This window comes from Vulpes lagopus, chromosome 7 (genome assembly GCF_018345385.1).
Source record: "Vulpes lagopus strain Blue_001 chromosome 7, ASM1834538v1, whole genome shotgun sequence".
Taxonomy (NCBI): domain Eukaryota; kingdom Metazoa; phylum Chordata; class Mammalia; order Carnivora; family Canidae; genus Vulpes; species Vulpes lagopus.
Genome location: NC_054830.1, coordinates 16,343,484 through 16,369,538, shown reverse-complemented (window position 1 = coordinate 16,369,538; position 26,055 = coordinate 16,343,484). Strand labels below are relative to the sequence as shown.

The 26,055-nt window shown below is 37.0% G+C and overlaps 1 protein-coding gene across 5 annotated transcripts in view; it reads left to right on the top strand.

The window, feature by feature from the left end:
- SETD2 (SET domain containing 2, histone lysine methyltransferase) overlaps nucleotides 1–26,055 on the top strand; it is a 125,864-nt gene that overhangs the window by 77,300 nt on the left and 22,509 nt on the right. For 3 of the 5 annotated variants that reach the window (XM_041761325.1, XM_041761324.1, XM_041761326.1), the window contains 4 exons: nucleotides 7,947–7,995; nucleotides 10,849–11,032; nucleotides 16,719–17,388; nucleotides 24,351–24,485. In XM_041761325.1, the coding sequence (XP_041617259.1) occupies nucleotides 7,947–7,995; nucleotides 10,849–11,032; nucleotides 16,719–17,388; nucleotides 24,351–24,485 (1,038 nt within the window). Of the gene's footprint in view, nucleotides 1–7,946; nucleotides 7,996–10,848; nucleotides 11,033–16,718; nucleotides 17,389–24,350; nucleotides 24,486–26,055 lie in introns of those variants that run through there. The other 2 variants (XR_005988835.1, XR_005988836.1) reach the window with 2 other exon arrangements.

Below are 26,055 nucleotides of genomic sequence, written 5' to 3'. Positions count from 1 at the left end.
TAATTCCATTTTATAGGTGAATAATATTCCCTTGTATGGATATTTTTGTTATCCATTTATCAGCTTATGGACCTTTGTGTTGTTTCTACTTTTTGCCTGTTAGGAATACAGTTAACAATGAATATTTATGTACAGCCCTGGTTTATTTTGTGAATATTTATGTGAACACTGGTTTTCATTTCTCTTGGGTATATACCTAGAAGTGGAGAGTTTGAGTCATGGTAACTCTATATTTAACTTTTAAGGAATTGCCAGTCACTTTTCCATGATAGCTGTACCGTTTCACATTCCTACCAGCAATGCATAAAGTTTTCAATTTTTCTACATTCTATTTCACTTTGCATAATATCCTCAGCGTTCATCCATGTTGTCATAAATGGCAAGGTATCTTTTTTTTCTCATGACTGAATAATATTGTATCATGTAATTGTACGCTATATCTTCTCTATTCAACTATTGACAGACACTTAGATTGTTTCCGTATCTTGGCTAGTGTGAGTGATGCGGCTGTGAATATGGGAGTGCAGCTCTTTCAGAGATCCTGCTTTCATTCTCTTTGGATATATGCTCAGAACAGGATGGTTGGCAAGTGTTCATTAAAAAATAGGAAAATACTGTATGAATCAAGTAGAAAGACCTTCCACCTTTAAGTTTTATTTTCTTTCAAGTCATCCTATTTTTCTGTATGTACTTTCTCTCTTGGCAATCTCCTGCGTACCACAATCAATATAAGTTATCTCTTAAGATTTTCCCAAAATGTGGATCTCTTTCCTTAGCCTCTTTCCTAAATTTCTAATCTGTATTTTTCAGCTGTTGACTCTTTGCCTTTCAGACGCAAGTACATAATCTTCTCTTGCAAGCTGATTCATCATTCTCTGTTGTACGTTTTTATTAATAGCATCATCATTTTCTCAGTAACCCATATCCAAAACCTCCATCTCTCTTTATTAAATAAAAAAAAATGATCAGGGTGCCTGTGTGACTCAGTCAGTTGGGCGTGGAACTCTTGATTTTGCCTTGGATTATGGTCTCCTGGTGGTGGGATTGAGCCCCCTTGTGGGGTATAGAGTCTGCCTATCCCTCTCCCCCTCTTCCCCTCCCCTCTGCTCAGGTGAGTGAGCACGGCACGTGCACATGTTCTCACATTCTCTCAAAATCTTTCAAAAATTGCAATTTCTAATTATAGCAGTCATTCTAAAAATGCAGTTTCTAAGTAACTAAAATTTTCTGTTAGGGACTGTATTGTTGGAAGAGAACTTTTTATAAAATTATGATGGATTTGAATGACATCTTTAGGTCTTTTGCAAGTGTTATTTTAAGTAGCCACTACTTCCTGGTTATTTGTGCAAAAGTAGAGCTTGGATAATTGAATGCCTAGTTGTTGAATTTATATATAATATGTATTAATATGTCTGTGTCATATTCTATATGCTAAATAATTCATTTACATTAACTTTCCAGCGTTTTCCTATCAGGAATTTTTTTAAAGTTCTAGTATGGTACTATTTGCACTGTAGATAATTTATGAAATGTGTGACACTGAACTGAGAATCGTGAATTTTAGACCCCCCAAGGTCTTTATTTTCAACATTCTCTTCTGGGAAATAAAATTTTGAGGCCTATAGATCTGAAAAATGCCTTTATTTTATTCTTGCATGTTTGGGAGATCATATAACTATCATTTGGGAATAAATCTTTCTTTAAAATGTTTAAGACGTATCATTTTCTACTTATAATGTTGCTATCTATTGAAGTCTGATGCCATTTCAGTTCCTTTGTAGGTGCCTTGATAACCATCTGGTGACTCATATCTTTAAGTTTCCTTTTTTTTTTTTTTTTTTAAAGATTTTATTTATTTATTCATGAGAGACACAGAGAGAGGCAGAGATATAGGCAGAGGGAGAAGCAGGCTCCACAGGGAGCCTCACGTGGGACTCGATCCTGGGTCTCCAGGATCACATTCTGGGCTGAAAGTGGCGCTAAACTGCTGAGCTACCCGGGCTGCGCCATATCTTTAAGTTCTAAAAAATTTTCTTTTTTTTTCTTTTTATTTTTTCCCCTTTTTTCTTTTTTTACTACTTCCCTCAGTTTTCTTTCTCCTTGCTTTCTGGTATACCTATAAGATGTAAGTTATCTATATAGCACTTACCCTCTAATTTTATTTTTTGATCTCCCATTTTCTTTCTTGACTTTGGTTCTGCCTTCTGGGTAACATTCAACTCTTTTTTCTAGCATAGTTCTTATTCTTATGTTTTCTTTTCTTTTTAAAGAGCATCTTATTTCATGGGTACGGTATTTTTTTTCTTTGTGAATCATCAAATGAAAGAACATGAAAGAGAATGTATGGAGTAGAAAGAAATTTAAGTATACATGTTCATTCAGTACTGATTTCTTAGAAAGAAAAGATAATACAGATGAGTTTATACCTTTTTTGTTCTTCCACTGTCACTTTCTAGGACTTCAGGATGGAGTTGGAATAAACACATGTGTTCAGTATACCATGTTTTTATTCTCTGCCTCTTTTTTTCTATATACAACTCCTAGTCATCATTCTTCAGTATAATTCAAATACTTATTTCCTTCAGGATGCTTTTTCCAGTCCTCTCTCTTAAGGCCAGTTTTATTTTTTTATTTTTTTTAAATTTTTATTTATTTATGTATTATAGTCACAGAGAGAGAGAGAGAGAGAGAGGCAGAGACACAGGCAGAGGGAGGAGCAGGCTCCATGCACCGGGAGCCCGACGTGGGATTCGATCCCGGGTCTCCAGGATCGCGCCCTGGGCCAAAGGCAGGCGCTAAACCGGTGTGCCACCCAGGGATCCCCTTAAGGCCAGTTTTAGTATAAGATAGTGTACATTTACTTTCTCTTTTCCTTGAATGGTCAGGAGGTAGCAGTAGTGGTTAAGTGTATGCTTTGGACAGAGACAAATCTAGGCCTAGATCCTGGGTCTAATATATAGCTCACTGTGGCACCATATGACCCTAGTATATTTAGCCTCTCTGAACCTGTTTTCTATGTGATGTAGATACAGCAGAGGTACTTCTTATAGCAGTGTAAGAATATATGAGAATGCAGTTAAAGGACATGGCACATAATAAGAATTGTCAGCCACGATTGTTAGCCTGTGAATCTCTTGGTGACTGGTACTGTGTATCTTCAGTACCCTTTAAACATAGGAGACCTTTGATATGTGCTTTTTATACCTAGTTTCTACCTGAAGACTTGTTATATAAATGAGCAAACCAGATTTCCACATATAGCTATCAAAGAACTCGTGCTATCTTTGTGTCTACAAATTAAAAACAACATGCATATTTATGTACTTTTATAAAGGGATGTTGGATGCAGTGTTTGCGCATGAGCTTATCAGTGATTATCAAACAATTTCTGAAGATTGATTCTGAGCCTTTGACTGAAGAGTAATGATTAATTGACCCAAGCATAGGCTGTTCTAAGCATTGATAAGAGTTCAAAATGTTGCAGATGCATGCTTATTAATCTGACCCTGGAAATACAACCCCGCAAATATGTTTGTGGCTATATGTGAGGCCTATAAACAGCATTCTTACCAGCGATGAAAGAGAGTGAAGGTATAAATTTAGTGATTTTTTTTTAAATGAGCTTGTGCAATACTTGAAGTTATTTAGCACTGTGTGGTTTTGATTTCTGCAAATTATGAGTAGAATTTCACTTATTGGTCCATGCAACAGTGATTGGGTATTGCCTGTGTGCCAGACATTTTCTTGGTGCTAGAGATACAGCAAAGAGTAAGAAGACAGTCTTGGCCCTTATGAATTATAGCTTTGAGTGCATGTGAATGTGTGTTACTTAGGATCAGCACCTAGACACCAAAGAAGTAAAAACAGGGTGTTAGGTAAAAAATATTAGGTGGAGTGACCTAGGGTCAGACTCTTTTAGACCCCTCTGAGGGTAAGGATAGTCCCCAAACCCAGGCCTCCTGACTCACAGTTTTAGAGTTCTTTCATAACATACCAGTCTCTTGAGTAAAATTTTTAGCAGACTAAAGTGATTTTACATGGAGGGTAAATATAAGTGAAGCCGATTCAGATAAACATTTTTCTGTAATGGTCTGGAGATCTGACAGTATTCCAGAGTTCCATATCATGTAAGTTAACCTTATTGCTATTTATTCACAGGATAGAATGATTTTAAGAAATATTATAGTAATCTTCGCATGACTGTTTCCTTCTCAGTTTGCGTTATTGTGGAACTTTGGAGAAATTCAGGACCTCAAAGTAGATTATCTGAGTTTCCAGTTTAAAATTTTTTTTTAAAGATTTTATTTATTCATGTGAGACAGAGAGAGTGAGAGAGAGGCAGAGACATAAGCAGAGAGAGAAGCAGGCTCCAGGCAGGGAGCCCGATGTGGGACTCAATCCCGGGATTCCAGGATCATGCCCTGGGCCAAAGGCAGGCACTCAACCACTGAGCCACCCAGGCATCCCTCCAGTTTAAATTTTATAAATAGCTTTTAACTGTATGAAGAGGAGGATCAAGTTAGTAGCTCCCAAGCACTTGGGTGCATGTTGATGGAACTTGTTCCCCATAGTGTTAGACACAGAGTAAAAGTCAAGAGCTCTTGGTCACAAGTCAGTAATAATCATCCATTTTATTTATTTTTTAGTTTTTTAGTTTTTTAAAGATTTTATTTATTCATGACAGAGAGAGAGAGGCAGAGGGAGAAGCAGGCTCTGTGCAGGGAGCCTGATGTGGGACTCGATCCCGAGTCTCCAGGATCATGCCCCGGGCCGAAGGCTGCACTAAAACCACTGGGCCACCGGGGCTGCCCAGTCATCCATTTTATGAACATCAGAATACATTTTCTACTTAGCACTTGCTCTAAACTTTATTTTTAGAGGGGGCAGTGGGGGAAGGGAAGAAGAGGAGAAGAGAGAATCTCAAGTAGCCTCCACAATCCCATGACCCTGAGATCATGACCTGAGCCGAAATCAAGACTTGGATGCCTGATTGAGCCATCCAGGAGCCCCCAGTTGCTCTAAACTTTTGAATGGAGTTAAGAATATATTTTTGAGAAACATTTCAGCTGGTACATTAGTTGCCACCATAGAATGGGTCCCAACTTGAGATCTGTGTAATAAATTATTGTAATAAACACTTGTAATGAACTTAGACCAAAGAAACTAGGTAAAAATTGTGTAATCGTTGTTTGACACAGACATGTCAACTGTGTATCTATATGTTCTAAGTACTCTTTATGAATGAACGTGTTACCTTTTGGAGTACCTAGATTTACAGTGCACCTAATGCAACAGCCTTTAAAAATTAATAGAATACTGTTTTTTTTGTTACGGTGTGGGTAGGTGCTGATAAGTGGCATTCTTACTTTTTCCCCAAGTTTGGTAACCTCTCTGGGGGGTGAACAGAGGAGTCAGAGCTAACTAAGAGTGTCAGCTTTTCCTTACTGTATTTATCCATGATTCAGTATGACCCACAGCTGAACACTGATAGCTGGACCACTTCAGACATCCCTCTAAGGAGCGCCCCCAGGTGTCTTTGAGCTGAGGACAGGCATACACAATTCATTCTCATTCTCCTCTGTAACGAGGAATGAGTGAAGGCTGCTAAGAGAAGCTAGTAGTTCAATGGTTCTCAACCTTCTGTAGGCATCAGAATCATCTGGAGAGCTTCAAAAAAAATTAGAGATGCCTGGGACTCATGCCCGGAATTTTAGAGTTTATTTGTCAGGGACAGTATTTCTATGAAAGTTTCCTGGAATGATCTAATTGTGCACCCAGAGTTGAGAATCACAGTTCTAATGGAAGTCCTGCATAGGAAAGAGGGGCTAGGGGAATAGAGGATGCCACCTACATTTATGCATAATTTCCTTAAGTAGTACTTCTTCCCAAATAGTGCTGACTGTTCACCATATCCTGTGTCATCTTGTACAGAAGATAAAATTGTTGTGGAGTCATACTATCTGATAGCCTCATAACCTTGGACAGATTGCCAAGTTTTTTTTTTTTTTTTTTGCCAAGTTTTTTAAGTAGGTTTTCCCATTTGTAAAATGGAGATAATAGTACTTACCTCATAGAGGTGTTTTGAAGCTCAGAAAAGGTAATGCTTTGAAATGCTTAATATGATACCTAGCACACAGGTGCACATCTAGTTACGATAATCATCTTTATTAGGTGATTTATAAGCATGCCTGCAGAGTTGAAGGATTTTTTTCTTAAAAACCTATATTCATGGGATCCCTGGGTGGCGTAGCGGTTTGGCGCCTGCCTTTGGCCCAGGGCGCAATCCTGGAGACCCGGGATCGAGTCCCACGTCGGGCTCCCGGTGCATGGAGCCTGCTTCTCCCTCTGCCTGTGTCTCTGCCTCTCTCTCTATCTCTCTGTGACTATCATAAATAAATAAAAATTAAAAAAAAAAATTAAAAAAAAAAAAACCTATATTCATATAGATTGCCCCAGTATCTGGTTTGTATTTGTCATCTGTAATTGCAACTGAATATTAAATCTTGACCCTTCGTCAGTTGTATGGCATGTGGATTATTTATTTTCCACAAATATGCTAGAGCCAACAATCATGTGGAAAGAGGAATTCTTTGATTTTCTTGGAGTACAATTGCTAAAAAAATGGAATTACCAAATCATACAGGTATGGTCTATATTATGAGATTACTCTAAAGGAGGAGTATCGTGATAGATACTGTTGAGGATGTGTGGATTTGCCATTTGCCCACTTACTAAAGTGACTGGATAAGTAAATGTTGAGCTACTTGATGACTAGAACAGTGAGGAATTGTCAGGAAACAGAACATGTTCTAAGCCTTAGATTTTATACATGAGAAAAGGTAGTCAGGGTTTAAAAACGTAGTTTACATTTGTCAAGAACAATTTTGGTATACTATTAGATGGCTGTTTCAAGAGCAATGATGATCTAATGCTTTTCTTTTTTAAAAATATGAAAGTAGGGGATCCCTGGGTGGCGCAGCGGTTTGGCGCCTGCCTTTGGCCCGGGGCGCGATCCTGGAGACCCGGGATCGAATCCCACATCAGGCTCCCGGTGCATGGAGCCTGCTTCTCCCTCCGCCTGTGTCTCTGCCTCTCTCTCTCTCTGTGACTATCATAAATAAAAAAAAAAAAAAAAAAAAAATTAAAAAAAAAAAATGAAAGTAAATGTTACATTTGGTCATTAGCCAAGTTGGTTTTGCATTTATAGAAAAATATAAATAAGAGGCATTGTCTTTACACATACAGTTTTTCTGAGATGTTTTTTATATAGCTGAGTATTACTAACCCTTCTTCCCTTAAGTAGGGATGGCAAGTGAGAAATTAGAATTGTTCTTATGAATACTCTCAGTAAAGAAACTATAGATGACTTCATTTTATAGGCAGAAAGCATACAGAAGTGAAGATTATCAGGAAGTATATTTCTGCTAGAAATATAATGTCCCAGTTATTTATTCTATTTGGCTAATGAAATCATACAAGTCTTTTGATGTTTAAAAAACAAAACATGAGGATCCCTGGTTGGCTCAGTGGTTTGGCGCCTGCCTTTGGCCCAGGGCGCGATCCTGGAGTTCGGGTCTCGAGTCCCACGTCAGGCTCATGGCATGGAGCCTGCTTCTCCCTCCTCCTGTGTCTCTGCCTCTGTCTCTCTCTCTATCATAAATAAATAAATAAATAAATATTTAAAAAAACATAAATATACATGATAAAAGTGTGTGTGTGTGTAACCTCTATGCTACAAATTTTTACTTATTTTTAAGAAATCCATCTTTTCTTTTTTTTAAATCAGAATCTATTCTTATTTAAAGCTAGATGTAAGTCAAATTTTGGAGAATAATTAAATACCAGCCCATTCCTATTCCTTTGTTGCCATGTGAAATTAAGCAGCTTCAACACAATCTCTGCTTCTACTCCACACCAATAACCCTTCTCTTGGTTTATTTTTCCAGGAGGTGTATCGAATTCCAAAGAAAAGTCAAACTGAAAAGGAGAACACAAGTAGGTATTCAGAGGTACTCTGTGTATATGGCTTTACAAATACTCTTTTGGAAATATGCAGAGGTAAATGATAAGAACTTTAGCAGACAGTATGTAATTAGGTAAATGAAATATTTGGTGTAAAAGTTTGGAAACTTGCTTTTTTATACTTTCTTAGTGAATTTTTGCCAAAGGAGATGTCCCTTTATACTACCTGTGTTGTTGCTTTCCTTGAAGTCATGGCTTTTAGTAGCTTTTCTTCCATTTATTTGTTTCTCTAGAGCAGGCATTGTTAAACCTGTATTCTTAGATGTTTGTGTCTTTACTTGTAGATGTTTATATGCAAAATCCTTTATTTACATTATGGGGAAAATACAAAACTTTCATCAGATTCTCAGGAAGTCATTGATCCCTCACAAAGTTAAGAATCATTATTACAGGGGTACCTGACTGGGTAGATTGGTAGAACGTGTGACTTTTGATCTCAGGGCTGTGGATTTGAGTCCCACATTGGGTGTAGAGATTACTTAAAGATCTTGGAGGAAAAAAAAAAGAAAAAGAATCATTACAGAAAAGATAACAGGGAGGCCATGGTAGTCTGGTTTCTGTTTTTTTACCACTTAGTTATGTTTCCAATATCAATATGCTTCTTTAAAGATGAAAACAATAGGTCAATTATTGTGGCTATTATCAATCTCTTGAGCCCTCCAGTATTGACCCAATATAAATAGAGGGAAGGAGCCAGTGTGGTCATATTTTTGGCTTTTTTTTTTTTTTTTTCCTTTTTATTTCTTTGTTTTGTTTTTGGTCTTTTTTCTGTATTTTTGACATGAGCTTTTCATAATCTTAAATCTTATTGGTTAAATAATCTTATAGGTTAAAGCCCTGTGAGGTGTACTTTGCATCATTGTTCGGGTTTTATTTTTGTTTTGAATATTTTTAACTCTATTTGGTTTAGTCTTTTCATAGCCAAACATCCATTCAGTGCAGAGAATTTTTCCCATAAGAAAGAAGGCAGTGTTGAGTAGTGCAGGTTGTCAAAACCAGTGGCACCACTGTAAACTTGATAATCAGAGGCTAGCTTTTCTGGGTTCAGTGGGTTGAAAGCATTAGCCATCATGGGCAAAACTTAAATACCTATAAGGGTGCCCCCCCCACCCCTGTGTATTGCAAATACCTAGTCTGGTATGCCCTCTGAGAGATGCCTTCTGAAAATTGTTTATAATGGGTGACTGTAATCTTCTCAGGAAACAGGAATCTTTTCAGGAATCTTTTGTGTGCTAACTTTAGTCCCTCCCTCTCCCTTTATGTGCCCCCCTCCCCACAGTAGTTAGGCTTTTTAAAGAAATACTTAGAGTTAAAGCCTGGCTTCTATGTTACCCCTCAATGTCAAGCAATTAAAGAACTTAGAACTTTTAAAATTCCTAAGAACTGTAAAATATTTTGGGAAATATATAGTCTAGCGTTACTGTCATTTTATAATAGGAGAAAAATTGGCCTGAATAAATGAGATATAACTTCTGTACCTCACATATTCTAAGATGCAGAGTCAGAATATGAACTAATAGTATGATTCCTTTTCTTGTTTTACCAGGATATAGTGAAGAAATAGCTACATTTTAAGGAAGTTAATACCAGTGCAAGGAACCTTGTTTTAAGAAGGAAATAGAATAGTCATGGGCAGACTCAGATGAAACTAGGTAGTAGTATTTCACAAAAGGATGTTGTGCTAATTCCTTATGAGCTGGAACAGTTGTTTTAATTGTATAGCATTTTCTACCAGTTTGTGGAATAGATGAGTTCTGTTAGCATCTCACTGACAAATGCTCGGACATGGCCATTGATCAACCATTTTGCAAATAAATGGAGTTTTTGACCTACTAACAGAAGAACACCAAGAATGGTATATGTAAACCTAATCCTGCTACTAGGGAAGAAAACAATTAATAGCATGTTTTTCTGAGGTGAGAAAAAGAAAAAGCCATTAATATTTATCATGAATCTGCTTTGTGCTACGAGAGATATTTTATAAGAAATACTTTCTAGAAGAGAGCAATCTGATTAATCAGGTAGCAGTGCTAACAAACACAAAGCAGCATGTAGTACCAGTTAATTTATGTTGAAATATTCAGTGGTGAGATTTAGACTTCTTATGGAGATGAGAAAGTAGGAGGTGTGGTCATTGAAAAGTGATACCTAACACAGCTTTTGGGAGCAGTGACAATGGAATTGGGTGAGGACCAGTCTAAGTAAAGAGGCTGAATAGAAAAAGTTAATAGTATTTTCTTTCAGTAGGAAGATGGCATTCTTATTTTTTTTTTTTTAAGATGGAGCTCTCTGGCCTTAATAACTTCCTGAATTATTACCTATTATCATCTGTGTTTGAAATATTTTCCTTTTGAAATGATAGTTCTTAAAATATTGTCTAATTCCTCCCCCCACCTTTTTTAAATTAAAGAGACTGTTTCCCTTTGAGATTTTTAAGCTTAGCATGCCATGTTGCTCTTCTATAAATTGTAAATATACAGAGTTACAGGGGCAATAGAAGGCTTTTATATTTTGAACTGCAAGCAGACTGCCTTGTTAAAGGTAATGGGAATATTTTGCGTATGTGTGTTCCATAGAACTTGTTAGAAGCATTGAAGGCTTGACAGTTGGTTGGGAAAGGTGGAAAAGAGAATTCATGGCAGAGACTTTCAGGAAGTAGAGTGCACATACACATAAAACCTTGTGTCTCATCCAAATTCAGGATGGGTCTATGAGGGAGGAGTCCATAGATCCATTTGTTGGATAGAAATTGTATTATACAGTTGACATGCTATCATGATGGAGAAGAGTCTGCCAAGTAAATTTTTAAAAACCCTTTTCCCTTAGTAACTGAACGAGGAAGGGATGCTGTTGGCTTCAGAGATCAAACAGCTGCCCCAAAGACTCCTAACAGGTCAAGAGAGAGAGACCCAGACAAGCAAACTCAAAATAAAGAGAAAAGGAAACGAAGGGGCTCTCTCTCACCACCTTCTTCTGCCTATGAGAGGGGAACAAAAAGGCCAGATGACAGGTAAGTGGCCTGTGTGAGTTATCTCTTTTCTGAGCCAATCAGAAAGTTCCCAAGTCAATTATTCTGATTTTGGACACCAAAGGGTTTTGGAGTAAATATATTCTCTTAATGAATGAGTATAAAGTTTTACTGATAAATATTGAGATAGAATCTCTTTTGACAGTGAAGACTAGGGGATTTTTAGTACTTGAATGTTTTCTACTTGATAACATTTAAATACTATTTGAGGAGCCAAAGGTATGTTCTTTAAAGGGGAGTAGAGGTTGGTGGGAGACAACTCTTCAAAGATAATGGTAAATCTTCTAAAGCCAGTACGTTGTTTTCTAGTGAATCTTGTGCCACACCAGTCAAAATGCTAATTGATTCCTGTGTCAGAGGCTGTCTTTGTCAGTACTTGTAGAAAAATAAGCCACATGATCACCCACTGGGGACTAGAAAACATTTATCCAGAGAAGTTCTTTTAACATTATTTTTGAGGGCACCTGGGTCGCTTATTCGATTAAGTGTCTACTTTCAGCTCAGATCATGGTTCTAGGGTCCTGGGATCAAGTCCTATGTCAGGCTCCCTGCTTTTCCCTCTGTGACTCCCCCTGCTCATGTGCTCCCTCTCTCACTCTCAAAAAAATCTTTAAAAAATTGAAGTTAAATTCATTTTTTGAAAAAAATGAAATGTTGCATTCATATAATGGAGTTATCAGAATTTTTTATTTGGAGTTGTCAGGGTTTATAATAGTAAATTCTTTGTAATTTTAAATTGTATTACCCTAATTGCTAAATAGATTATTTAATAATCTTGTCATTTTTTATTGGCCAGTCCTGTTTTCTCTTCTGTGAAGTGTCTTTTTATATGTGCTGTTCATTTAGTATTTATTTTTTAGGGATTCTTTATATTCTAAATATAATTCTGCTTGGGCAGTATTTTTTGCAAGTATCTTTTCCCAGTTTGTGACTTGTATTTTGACTCTTCTGTGTCTTTTGATATACAGAATTTATTAATTACGGTGTAATTGAATATATCACATGCATGGTATGTTTCCTCATGGTTAGTGCTGTTTTAAGAAAGTCTTCCCTATCCTTGAGGTGATGATACTTATTTTTTCCTTGTCCTTAATTTATTGGGACTTAATTTTTGTATGTGTTGTGAGATAGAGATATGGTTTCATTTTTTTTTTTTTTCTGAGTGAATACCCAGTTGTCTGCACCATTTACTTGAAAATGCATCCTTTCTCCTTGATCTGCAGTACCATCTCCAGTAAGTTTTCATATGTGGGAGGATCTGTTTTGGGGCTCATAATGTGACTATAGCTTATATTAAGTCTTGATATAGCAAGTAGGGCAAACCCCTACTTAGTCTTCTGGGATGTCCTCTCTTTTCTCAGACTTGTTCTCCTTAGGATCTGCTTGTTAGGTTTCTCCCACTCCCTCCACCTGCCTGCCCCAAGATGATTCTGAGGAGACTTGACATCCTTACAGTGTTGAGTATTCCTGTTCCTATGTTCAAATTGAGTATTCAGACATTCTCTAATTAGGTTTTTATATTTTATATAAATATATATTTATACATAAATATATATATAAAATATTATATTTTAAATAGAGATTAAGTTTTTCATTATCTCCTTGTTTATAGTTTCCTCCAGAAAGACATTGGTATCTTGATATATTCATTTCTGAAAGCCTTAATTTTTGTTACATTTTCAGCTTGTTGCTGGTGTGTAGATATGCAGTTGACTTTTGTATATTGATCTCGTGTTCGGTGACCATACAGAACCCTTCACTGATACTTAAAAAGTATAGGGAGTTTTGCCCTTTATCTTTTTTTCTTTGTCAGTAGTCCACATCATGTAAATTTTTGTTTTTCCTTCCTTTCTAATCCTTTTGCCTTAGTCTTGCTATTTTGCTAGCAGTACCTAGCAGTTCCTTCAGTATAAATCACAGAATAACAGTTTTTTATTTTGGAAATTGATTTCTGGTCATGTTTTATTTTCTTCTTTTTTTGGGCTTATTATACATTGCTTTACATTTTTTAATTAGAATAGTTGGATACTTAGCTCATTAATTTTTAGCATTTTTCCCTTCAAAGGAAAGTAAGGATTTAAATTTCTCGATAAGTACTATTTGAACTAGTGCAGTTTTATCATAATCTGGTTCTAAATACTATTATGGTTTCATTAAATTTCTTTTTTTTAATTTCAAATTTAATTGCTGTTAATCAGTTTGTATTATACCAGTTCTTAGAATTTTATTGAGACTTTCTTTAGAGTCTATTTCATTTGATGTTAGTAGAAGTACGCTATTTTCCTGTTGGTGGGATTTAACCAATATGTATTTTTTCCTTCCTTTTACTTTCAACTTTTCTGCATCTGATAAATAGCTCATAGCTGATTGATTTTTAAAAATTCTTTGTGGCATTTCTTTAACTGGTTGTTTCACTTTAATAAAATCTAAAGCCTATCAATATCCTGAACAACATAGGTACTTTAGGATACTTTAATCATTCAGCCTTCCCAATTTATATGCTGTTACTGTCCAGTATTATAATTTCTTGTTGCTCCTTCTTACCCATCAGTTACTGTCAATTTTTTATATGTACACAAACTGACTTACAAATTTGTTTACATTTATCAGTTTCTTTGTTCTTCTTTCTCCTCAGACCTTCCTTTAAAAGATTTCATTTGGTGACGTTTTGTTCATCTTATTTTTCAGTTTTTATCTAAAAAATCTTTTTTTGTTTGCGTTGCTCACCCTCAGTTTTATTTTTTTTTTATTTTTATTTTTTTTAAAGATTTTATTTATTTATTCATGAGCAACACAGAGAGACAGAGAGGCAGAGACACAAGCAGGCTCCATGCAGGGAGCCCGACGTGGGACTCGATCTCGGGTCTCCAGGATCATGCCCCGGGCTGCAAGCGGCGCCAAACCGCTGCGCCACAGGGGCTGCCCTCACCCTCAGTTTTAAAAATCAGTTTTATTTAATCAATAGATATAAATTACTTACAGAAATAGTCAATTTTAAGTATATAATTCAATGTGTTTTGTCAAATGCATGCAGTTAAGTAACCACCACCACAGTCATGATATATGTATAGTTCTGTCATCTCAGAAAATTCTCTTGAGCTCTTTGTAGGTGGTCCCTTTCTTCTATTACCCCTAGTTCCTGGCAGTCAGCCTCTGCTCTGCTTTCTGACCCTCTGATTTTGTCTTTTCCAGAATGCTATGTAGATAGATAGATATCTATATGGCATTGTACTCTAGATAGGATTTGATGTGTCTTTCACTTAGCAGATTGCATTTGAGAGCCATTCATGGTATTATGTGTCCCCATAGTTCCTCTTTATTATTGAGTCCATTGGATAGGTATACCAGAGTTTGTTTATGGATTCATTATGATAGGCATTTAGATTGTTTCCAGGTAACTGCTGCAACTTGTAAGACTTGTATGTGTATGAGTCTTTTTTTTTTTTTTTTAAATTTTATTTATTTATTCATGAGAAACAGAGAAAGGCAGAGACACAGGCAGAGAGAGAAGCAGGCTCCATGCAGGGAGCCTAACGTGGGACTCGATCCTGGGTCTTCAGGATCACACCCTGGGCCGAAGGCAGGTGCCAAACCGCTGAGCCACCCAGGCATCCCGGCATGAGTCTTTATGTGAACGTGAACTCTCATTCTTAAAAGGAAGGTTCGCTGAATTTACAAGTTTTTCTGAACACTTTGAAGCTGTTATTCTTCTGTCGTCTGACTTCCCTTATTGCTTTTGTGAAATTTCTTGGTCCAGTTGTCATTCTTTAAGTAATCTAGCTTTTTTTCTCTTGGTCTGCTTTTAGATGTTCTCTTCATATTTCGGTGTTCTGTAGTATCCCTACCCTATGTTTATATGAGGATTTCTTTTTCATTGATTGAAATTCGTTGGGCTTTTTGAATTTGAAGATCATCTTCTCTGGTACTAATTCTCTTCAGAGCTGATCTCTTGCTTAACCATACCATGGATCTTAGGGACTTTGAATTGAATATTGGATTATTTCTTGGTTTATAACACTTATCATTTCTGTGCATCAACTTCTCCGTATGATACAATGCTTTTGTGCTGTGATTTTAGCCATCCTATAAATCTAGCTAAGCCGTTTCTTTCTATACTATCCCTTGTCTTCACTACTTGACATGACACTACCTTGCATCCTGTCTTCAATATACCCTGGCCTTTTAAAAAATAGCATTTTATGTCATCTAATATATACTTTAGAATAATATATTAGTTTTTAACTTTATGAAAAAGGCTGCTCTTTTGCATTTAATCTGAGGGTACTTTGTTTTCACTTGATATTGTTAAGATTTATCCACAATTGTATGTGTCAGTTTATTCGTTTTCATGGCTGTGTGTAACATTTATTGTAAAGCTTTTTCTAATAAGCATAGTGCTATTATCTAATTATGATGTACATATGCAGCAGAGTCTCTTGGGCATATGAGTAGAATTGTTGGATTGGCAGATATGTGCATGCTCAATTTTATATGATAATTGGGTTTTAATTTCCATTCTTTTTCCTTTCTAGGTGTTTCATGGGGTTCTTTTTCAAATCTACCTGATTGTTTTTTATGGTCCCATTCCTTAATGATATTTTTTTTTTCCTTAGTGATATTTTTAATAGACTCTTATTTTTTTTAAACATACTAAATGTCTCTTGTAGTCTGTATTAGACAGTTCCAGTACCAGTAGTTTTTGTGGGTTTCTTCCTCTCATTTGTTTATATGTATACATGTATAATTTTATTTTCTGATGAACTCATCATGCTCCTTAAAATTTGATCTGTGGGAATTCCCTGAAGCTTGGATTTAAGGTGTTTTGTTCTATAGACTGTTTGCATTTGTTTCTGCCAGGCAACTAAGGATACTACCATCCCATTAACACTTCAAGGGAAATTTTCAGCTTAAGAGTTTTTTAGACCATATGTTTTTTGTAGTTTGGATAAATGTTATGTCGTTGTCTGTGAAGCTGTTCTTAGATATTTCTTTGCAATGAGACTTCTTGAAATTAGTTGTCATTTTAAAATTTTTGCCAAGAGCACTTTCTCCTAAGTTTGATTCACTCCGTAGAACTTCACAACAGACTCTTTTAAGCCCTCTATTCTCTTCTTGTGAATGTTAGAGCTGATGGATTCCAGTGGGCCTTGTCAGAAGCATCACAGGGCATTAGGCTTAGCAGTAAAATATTATGTTTGGTATTACACAGAGAAGAGGAGGTGAATATAACTCCCCATACTTTTATGTGTGCATTCTCATCCTTCACTTAACTGCCCTCTGTTGAATTTGTCATAAATGTATGTGGTCAGACAGACTCAAATTCTATAGCTTTTATTAGTGTATTTTGTTTTAATTTCAGAATATGTGGACTTAGAACTGTATAGAAGACTATAAAACTATAAAGAAGAATCTGTTTAGAATATTATACATATCTTTAATTTGAAGTTCTAGAATCTGAAATAAAGATAAAGTTATTATTTTCATCTAAATATTTCCTTGGGATTCTCTTTTATCTGCAAGACTCCTTAAGTAATTTTGACTGATTTTTAACCAATATCAAATTAGAGTTGGTGTGATTAATGACTTAGTATTGAGTGACATAAGATTTATTATTGTGTTCTTGATTTAGGGAAGAACATTTGTGATGCTCTTCCTATTTTCTTTCTAGATATGATACACCAACTTCTAAAAAGAAAGTACGAATTAAAGACCGCAATAAACTTTCTACAGAGGAGCGTCGGAAGTTGTTTGAGCAAGAGGTGGCTCAGCGGGAGGCTCAGAAACAACAGCAGCAGATGCAGACCCTGGGAATGACGTCTCCACTGCCCTATGACTCTCTTGGCTACAATGCCCCTCATCACCCCTTCGCTGGCTACCCACCAGGTTATCCCATGCAGGCCTATGTGGATCCCAGCAACCCTAATGCTGGAAAGGTGCTCCTCCCCACACCCAGCATGGACCCTGTGTGTTCTCCTGCTCCTTACGATCATTCTCAACCCTTGGTGGGACATTCTACAGAACCCCTTGCTGCCCCTCCACCTGTGCCAGTGGTGCCACATGTGGCAGCCCCTGTGGAAGTTTCCAGTTCACAGTATGTGGCCCAAAATGATGGTGTGGTACACCAAGACTCCAGCGTCACTGTCTTGCCAGTGCCAGCCCCAGGCCCAGTCCAAGGACAAAATTATGGTGTTTGGGATTCAAACCAACAGTCTGTCAGTGTCCAGCAGCAGTATTCTCCTGCACAGTCTCAAGCAACCATATATTATCAAGGACAGACTTGTCCAACTGTCTATGGTGTGACATCACCCTATTCACAGACAACTCCACCAATTGTACAGGTAACTAATTTTGGTATCTCTCTTGCCTGTCTTACAAGAGAGTCTGTTAAATCTGATGCAAAGGGGAATTCCTGCCACTGTTTGCTTTTATATATTAATCAATTGTATATATATTAACTATCTACTATTGTGTAACAGATTACTCCAGAACTTAGCAGCTGAAGACAACTAGTAATTACTATCTCACAATCTTTGTGAGTCAGAAATTCAGAGGCAGGTTGGCTGGTTGGCTGGTTTGGGCTCAGAGTCTTTCATGAAATAACAGTCTAGCTGTTAACCAGAGCTGTAGTCATCTGAGGTTAGGCAGAGGATGGAAGAAGATTCACTTTCAGCCTCACTCACATGGTTGTTAATTTGGTTTTCTATCATCACATGGACCTCTCAGCAGGACGTCTTACAACATTCCAGCTGACTTCCCCCAAAGCAAGATCAGAGAGAGGCTTTTGGTACTCCTTTCCTTTTTGCTTATGGGCAGTGAATAATATACAGTTTATGCTTTTATATCCCTATGATGGGAGAACCCTTTGTCATGGTCATTGAGTCAGGAGAGGGCTTATCCTTTTCTTCTTAGACCCAGCGTGTATATTATTTTTTTACCGTCTATATGTTTATCATCACAAGATTTGCCAGAATGTCTCTGATGCACTGAGCCTAAGGATATCACTATGGTAGGAAATAGTAATGTTAAATTTAAAGTTGAGTGTACTGATCTTATTTTTCAAGGTGTATTTTTGTGCTTTTTAATCAAGTTTCTTTTCTGTAGAATATAGCAATACATTTTAAGCTTTAAAAGAACAAAAAAAAAAAAAAAGAAGACTGTATAAAGCATCATCCTCACTACATTCCCCATCATCTCTCACATCACTCCTTATCACTCCTTAAAGGTGAATTACTGTGGATGGGGGAGACTTCCAAGGATATTTCCTGCACACATTACTTAGTACTGATCAGTTATGTTATTTCTGTTACTATTTTTGTGATGAAACTGCATCAAAATTAGGTTTGCAAGGCTGTGATAAAGTATCCATTTTTAATTCCTAAAATTTTAACTGTGTTAACTACTTTCATTTTGTATGATCTCTTTATCCACATGATTATATAGTTTATGTATTTATAGTTTTGAAGACTTGAAACTATCCTATGTGTTTCTACTTAACATGATTCTTAACCATTTTTCGAAAGTACTCTGTATTTTTATGTGTGTGTGTACCTACACATTTTAATGGCTATATAATATCCCATTTGCTTATCAAATCATTGCTTACCATTTCCAGGGGATGATAGTCATTTAAAAGTTCTTTTCGTAATTATAAATAGCACTGCACTGAACATCCTTAGATTTGTTTTGTTTTGTTTCATGTTTGGCTTAAAATGAATGTTACAGTGCTAAATTAAGCTAGTAAGAGCATGCGACTCTTGATCTTGGGGTTGTGAGTTCGAGCCCCATGTTGGGTGTAGAGATTACTTAAAAATCTTAAGAAAGAAAATGGGTGTTATTGGCCATCAAGTATCAATTTTTTAAGTATTGTTTTTCTTTTTATGTGTTTAATTTTGCCTTCTACAAAATGCTTTAAGTATCTTTAATTTCTTTTTTTTTTAACATTTTTAAAAAAGATTTTATTTATTTATTCATGAGACACAGAGAGAGAAAGAGAGAGAAGCAGAGCAGAGGGAGTGCAGGCTCCATGCAGGGAGCCCGACGTGGGACTCAATCCTGGGTCTCCAGGATCAGGCCCTGGGCTAAAGGCAGCGCTAAACTGCTGAGCCACCAGGGCTGCCCCTCTTTAATTTCTTTTTTTTTTTTTTTCTTTTTTTTTTTTTTTTTAAATGCACATTGCTTCTTTTTTTTTTTTAATTTTTTTTTAATTTTTTTTTTATTTATTTATGATAGTCACAGAGGGAGAGAGAGAGAGGCAGAGACACAGGCGGAGGGAGAAGCAGGCTCCATGCACCGGGAGCCTGATGTGGGACTCGATCCCGGGTCTCCAGGATCGCGCCCTGGGCCAAAGGCAGGCGCCAAACCGCTGCGCCACCCAGGGATCCCTAATTTCTTAATATTCTATTTTTTTTATTTTTTTTTTAAATTTGTTTATGATAGTCAGAGAGAGAGAGAAGCAGAGACACAGGCAGAGGGAGAAGCAGGCTCCATGCACCGGGAGCCCGACGTGGGATTCGATCCCGGGTCTCCAGGATCGCGCCCTGGGTCAAAGGCAGGCGCCAAACCGCTGCGCCACCCAGGGATCCCCTAATTTCTTAATATTCTAACTTCTGCTGTCTTGTTGTATTCTTTCTTGGACCAAGCCATTCATTTTGATTTTTTTTTTTCCTGAGAATGTGTATCAGATATCAAAACATAGTCTATTTCTGTCCCATTTCTATTCTGAAGTATGTTCTTAACCTAGGTTTTAGAGACAAAGCAACAGCAGTGGAGGATACCTATTAAAGACTTCCCAGGAGAAAGGTCATTGGTCATTTGGCCATCCTTCTAAAATGGGATTTATTTTTTCCATCCCACCAAGAAAAAGATTTCTCTCAGGTTTAGTCACAACCTTAAGACTCAAGCGTCACGATTTTGCTTGCTTACAGTTTTCCATCTGTTCATACCAAGGAGTCATTTACTGCTCCCTAATCTATTTTGTGTGTGCTAGAGTGGTAGATAAATGGACTCAGATGGTCCAGACTGTCATTTCTTCTCTGTGAGATTAGTTATCAGAGATGATGCTGGGCTTTGGGTGATGAGAAACGTAGAACATGTTAGTGTGTATGTGTTTTGACTCCCTGTCCATCATTTAATGTATGTCTTGGAGATGGGCACTTAGTTTATATTCTTTGGTTTTAGTTTTCATATCTATGAAATCAGCTGAATGCCTCAGAGTGGTTGAAGTTTGCATGGATAATGGATACTAATAATGATAGATTTAAAGCACAATGTACCTTGAAGGTTTAATTATATTCAGTTACCTTAGTGATACTGAGAGAGTATGGACATTAGTGGGGTGTGAAATGCTCCTACTCATGGTCCTGTCTCTGATGTTTGGTCTAAAGATCTGACCTCTAGGATATGAGGCCTTGAGGTCTGTGTTCTAGTGTGGTATTGATCGTACCAGAATTGGGCTACTGAGAGGTTTGCAAGATATGATAACTTCGACAGTGAAGGTAGTATGTGATGTGATACAATACAGATTTGTGTGTATTTATGCAATATCTTTGACATTTGGAACAGATGTGTGATCAGAAGGTGACTTTCACTTTTTGCCACAATTGCTTATTAAACATAAAAGCTCAATTTCATCTGAGGCCACGTGATTTATAGTGGTTTTGTGACATTACAAAGTGACCTATTCTTACAAAGTCATACTAAGTCACATCTCGAAAAATGCAGTGTTAAGGACTATAATTTTTCACATCACAGAGTGAAGTAACTCAGATATAAAGTAATAGGGATTTTTTTTCCCCTCTCTAGAAGTGAAGGCAGAATAATTGTTTCCATTCTGTAACATTTTCAACCTTCTTAGATTTCTCTTGTAATTTCCATGAGAAATTCCATTTTAAAGACATTTGTAGACTGGATTTATGTTTGAGAGATTAGCTTTTGTGTAATTTCAGGTCTCTTGAAGGGGAGAGCCAATCTCCTACAGATTTTCTCCCTGCAGATAGAGAATTTGATCGGCATATGCTGTTTGTTTCACAAATGTGTACATCTTTCATATGAACCTCAGTGGTACTGCAAACCTATTTCCCCTTTTTATTGCTGTTGTTAGTTTTGGCATTGGCATGTGATTATCAGGTGGTTTGGATAGATTCTATAGAACCCTGAAAAATGTTCATTTTCCTCTTCCTTCTTGACAGTCTGAGTTTTGAACACTTTACTTCTAAATGATTATTGCTATATTGGATGACCTTTTTTTTTTTTTTTAGTCCAGCATGGCTGATACTATTCAGATATTTTTGGTGTTTCCTTTGGAAGCTCTTTCCAGTATGTGTTATTACATTCTTTCCTGATGATCAGTTATTATCCTTTAAATATATGTTTGCATTTTAGAAACAGGTGAAATTTGTCTGGAGTCTCATCTGGTAAATATAGGGAATAATCAAGCTAGATAAAGCCATTTCAGTTCAGAAGTTAACACACAGCCAGCATTTGGAGCCAGGCTAAAGAATCTATAGCTTGACTTCACATTAATCAGGTCCTTTAAAGTATCTCCATTGATGAGCCTTACTAACTCTGATCTTGTCAAATTCTCTAGGAGCAAAGTTTCATTGATGGTCAAAAGAATTTTTAGCCTCTGAAATAGTAGCATTTTTCTGTGTAGATTTGGGTGCTTAACCTCCTGGTCACTCTGGAGATAACACGTTTATCAATTTACTGCCTCTTCAGCCTCCCAGAAACTGTTTTTTTTTTTTTTTTTTTTTTTTTTAAGATTGATTGATTTGAGAGGAGAGCATGGGTGCACAGGCACATGCACAAGTAGGGGGAGGGGCAAAGGGAGAGAATCCTAAGCAGACTCCCACAGAACACAGAGCCCAAGGTGGGCTTGATCTCAACACCCATGAGATCATGACCTAAGCTAAAACCAAGAGTCGAACAGACCCTTAACCTACTGAGCCACCCAGGTAACTCCCAGAAACTGTTTTTACTCAGAATCAGATTTACCAGGGCAGCCCGGGTGGCTCAGCGGTTTAGCACCGCCTTCAGCCCAGGGTGTGATCCTGGAGACCCGAGATCGAGTTCCGCGTCAGGCTCTCAGCATGGAGCCTTCTTCTCTCTCTGCCTGTGTCTCTGCCTCTCTCTCTCTCTCTCTTTCACTCTCTGTGTGTCTCTCATGAATAAATAAATAAAATCTTAAAAAAAATCAGATTTACCAGCACATATAAACCCTTTGTGTCACAGTAAATTTGCCTCTTGTATCCATTCTTCAGGGCACTTCCTACTAATTAGTAATTAGGGCCCTTAGAAATTTACTTTGCAAATAATGGGTGATCATACACTAGAACTCAGATATGTTTTGTTTTATGGCTTATTTTTAGCAAAGTTGGAGTTGAACTTAAAGAATTATTTATACTTCACCTTTGAGATTATACTTTTAAATTTCTTAAATAGTATTTGATCACCTTTTTTGCTGGTATCCTTTTGTATGAACTCTGATTCAGTATTGTCTGGGTATGCATCAGCATTAAAAAGTCTTTTTAGTTTAACCAGATTTTAGGCTTGGGACCAGAATTAGGCTGGGAGATGATATTTGTTTCTACAAAAAAAAAAAAAAAAAAAAAAAAATTGTTTCTACAAAATCTTTGATGTTGCACCAGTTTCCCATCTTATATCCAAATATCTAAAGATGAAAGCATTTCTGTTTTGTGATATTCTGATAATTCTACTTTGACAATTAACATTGAGTCTGGTTTATGATCTGTGTAGATTAAGCTGCTCTAGAACACTGAATCAAGTACTGTTGACATTTGAACAATGCAGGCATTAGGGGCACCAGTCCCCCCCTCCCAGTCAAAATTTGCATATGACTTTTAACTCTTTCAGAACTTAACTACTGTTGAGTGAAAACCTTACCAATAACATAAATGCTTGATTAACACATATTTTGTGTGTTACATGTATTATGTTTTATATTCTTATAGTAAAGTAAGCTAGAGAAAAATAACATTAAGAAAATCATAAGGAAAATACATTTATAGGGACACCTGCATGGCCCAGTCACTGGGGATCTGCCTTTGGCTCTGTTCGTGTTCCCAGGGTCTTTGCTCGTTGGAGATCCCACTTTTTCCTCTCCCTTCACCACTCCCTGTGCTCTGTCTCTGTCAAATAAATGAATAAAATCTTTAAAAAAAGAGAAAATACATTTACAAGTACTATACTCTTGAAAATCCATGTTATAAATGGCCCCATGCAGTTCAAATCCATGTTGTTCAAGGGTCAGCTCTGTTGTATTCTTCCTCTTTTTCTCTGTGCCCTCTCAGTACTTACTCATCCAGAAATCTCCTTGTTAGCTTCATTGGCCTCTTCAGACTCCTTGGTTTTTTACTGGTATCATTTGAAATGATTGTATTTTCTATTTGGGGGTATTTATCTATATATGCCTCTGAAGTTATTTTATGTGGTAGAGTCTCTGTAGAATCAAAATCTGTCGTTACGTACAGGATATCTGTTTTTCATCTCTTGGTAGTCATCACCTCTTAAGATGACAGAGCTGTTTTGGGGGCTTGTTGTTACCTTTTTTAAAAGCAGTTTTTCTCTCGATGAGAACTAATTCCAGAGTTGCGGCCATGGCATTTACTTTCTTAGATAACTCCAGGTGTGGGAGATACCCACCTCTGATGTTGACCAGGACTAAATGAGACAATGTATGCGAAAGGGTTTTCTAAGCTCCATAAAGCACAGTATATGAATCCATGTGTGGTAAGAATTTTGGATGAAATGAATTCTGCTCTCTTCTTTGGAAGGAGTTGTATTATTGAAGACTACAAAAAGCTACCTCCAAAAAAAGTTTAAAATTTGATCCCCATCTTACTTCCCTGCTACAAATCCCTCACTCTCTTTGATATTTTCTGGTCAGAACAACCTGGTAGTTTTTATAGGAGTTGGTAGTAAAAAGGTTCTCTGCAAAGAGCCCTAGGGAGCGGTCTCCTGGATATCCTAAGTCCTGCACTCCAGTTGGTACTATAGCCTCGGACAGCTCTTAGGAACTGAACCCCCCACTGCCCCCTAATTTTTATCTGTCTTTTTTTTTTAATAATAAAAACAAAGTAAATAAATGACTAGGGAATTATTTTAAAAAAGAAACTTCTGTGTTTGCAACAAAAGAATTTAAACATTTGTATGCAAATATTCTTTACTGAAAGTTTTCAAAAATTAATGTATTCCAATAAGATCGTGCCAACTTTGAAGTCAATTACTGTTATATTAGAGCTAGAAAACCTAAATTGTGGATTTTTTTCATTTTATCTTTTAGAGTTATGCCCAGCCAAGTCTCCAGTACATCCAGGGACAACAGATTTTCACAGCTCATCCACAAGGAGTGGTGGTCCAGCCAGCCACGGCCGTGACGACAATAGTCGCGCCAGGGCAGCCTCAGCCCTTACAGCCAGTAAGAAATATTTCAGTTAAAATGTTCATTGGCTGTGTATCTCATCTTTAGAAGGTTACTTTTGGTTTTGGGCTTTTTTTTTTTTTCCACTTTGTTTTTTTAACTTTTGTAGTCCTCAGTTTCAGTCAAGTTTCAGTTTCAGTTTCCTTATGTCCCTGAGGAAGCATTACTCACCCATTTTTTAAAAAATTCTATGAAATTTACAGCAGTGTTGATAGGTATTTTGCACCTGGTATCCTTTTTATTTATAATTTCAACTAACTGATCTTGTATTTTTATACTTTGCTATGAATTTCTAACGTAACAATTTTCCCAGTAGCTGTTTTTATCTTATGGAGCACTAGAACATGATCCTACACTAGACGTCACGGACTAGGGGTATAGAATGACATACATCACTCACTATACATGTACAGTGTGTAGTGTGAGAAACCTTGGTATTCTGGCACATATGAAGAAGGATGTGGTGCAGTCTTGATGAAGTGGGAAATAGGAGGCTGGCATTGGAAGCAGCTGAGCTTCCGAGCAGAATAACTTCCACATTAGCACTTTGGAACTCTGACAGTTCTGGAGAAGGCTCCTGCAGCAATCCATTGGGTGATGGCGGCTTTAGACAGGTAGGACAGTTAGTGGAGATGCGGTGTAAAGACAGTGCTGAAACAGTTGGGGGCTAAAACCTTATACACTTTCAGCAGATATTTGAGGGCTTGCTGTGAGTTAGGCCCTTCTAGGAATTCTCAGTACAAACCTAAGCTTCCATTCCTATCCTTAGAAGCTGACATTCCACTAAGAGAGTTGAGAATCACAGTGAATAATACTAAGAGTAGAGATTAGTGTCACAAAAGATGCAGGTACGGAAAGAATCATTCCCAAGAATGGGAAGGATTAGTAATCTAGTAAGTTCTGAATGGTTTGAAGTATTCTAAAGTAACACAGAAGCTTAGGGAAAAGAGGTCACTTTTTAGGCTAGAGGACTACAGGAATGAAGTGGAACTGAAGCAGGACACCAAAAGCAGCTACATGAAACAGGGATTAGTGGTATACACAAAGCAGTGATGCTCAAAGGCCTGTGTTTGCTTGAAAGTGGTCACATTTTATCTGAGCCTAGGATCTTGGGTTCCTCTTTGACTGCCCAAGCAAAATTTAGTAAAGCTGAAAAATTATTCTATGTTAACTGGCTTACATAGAATGAACAGTTAAGGGCATATATTCTTATAGCAATCAATTAATAGTCTGCTAGAGCTACTATTACAAAATACCACAAACCCAGTAGCTTACATAACAATTTATTTTCTCACCATTCTAGAGACTGGAAGTCTGTAAGATCAAGGTGTTGGCAGACTTTGTGTCTCCTGAGGCCTCTCCTTGGCCTTGCAAATGACTTCCTTCTCACTGTGAAGAACATGGCTTTTTCTCTGCCCCCGTTCCTTAATGTCTCTTCCTCTTATGAGGGTATCAGTCCTGTTGGGTTATGACCTCATTTAACTTTAATTCCCTCTTTAAAGATGCTCTCTTCAAATGGTCACATTGGGAGTTAGGGCTCCAACATATGAATTTGGGGGAAACAATT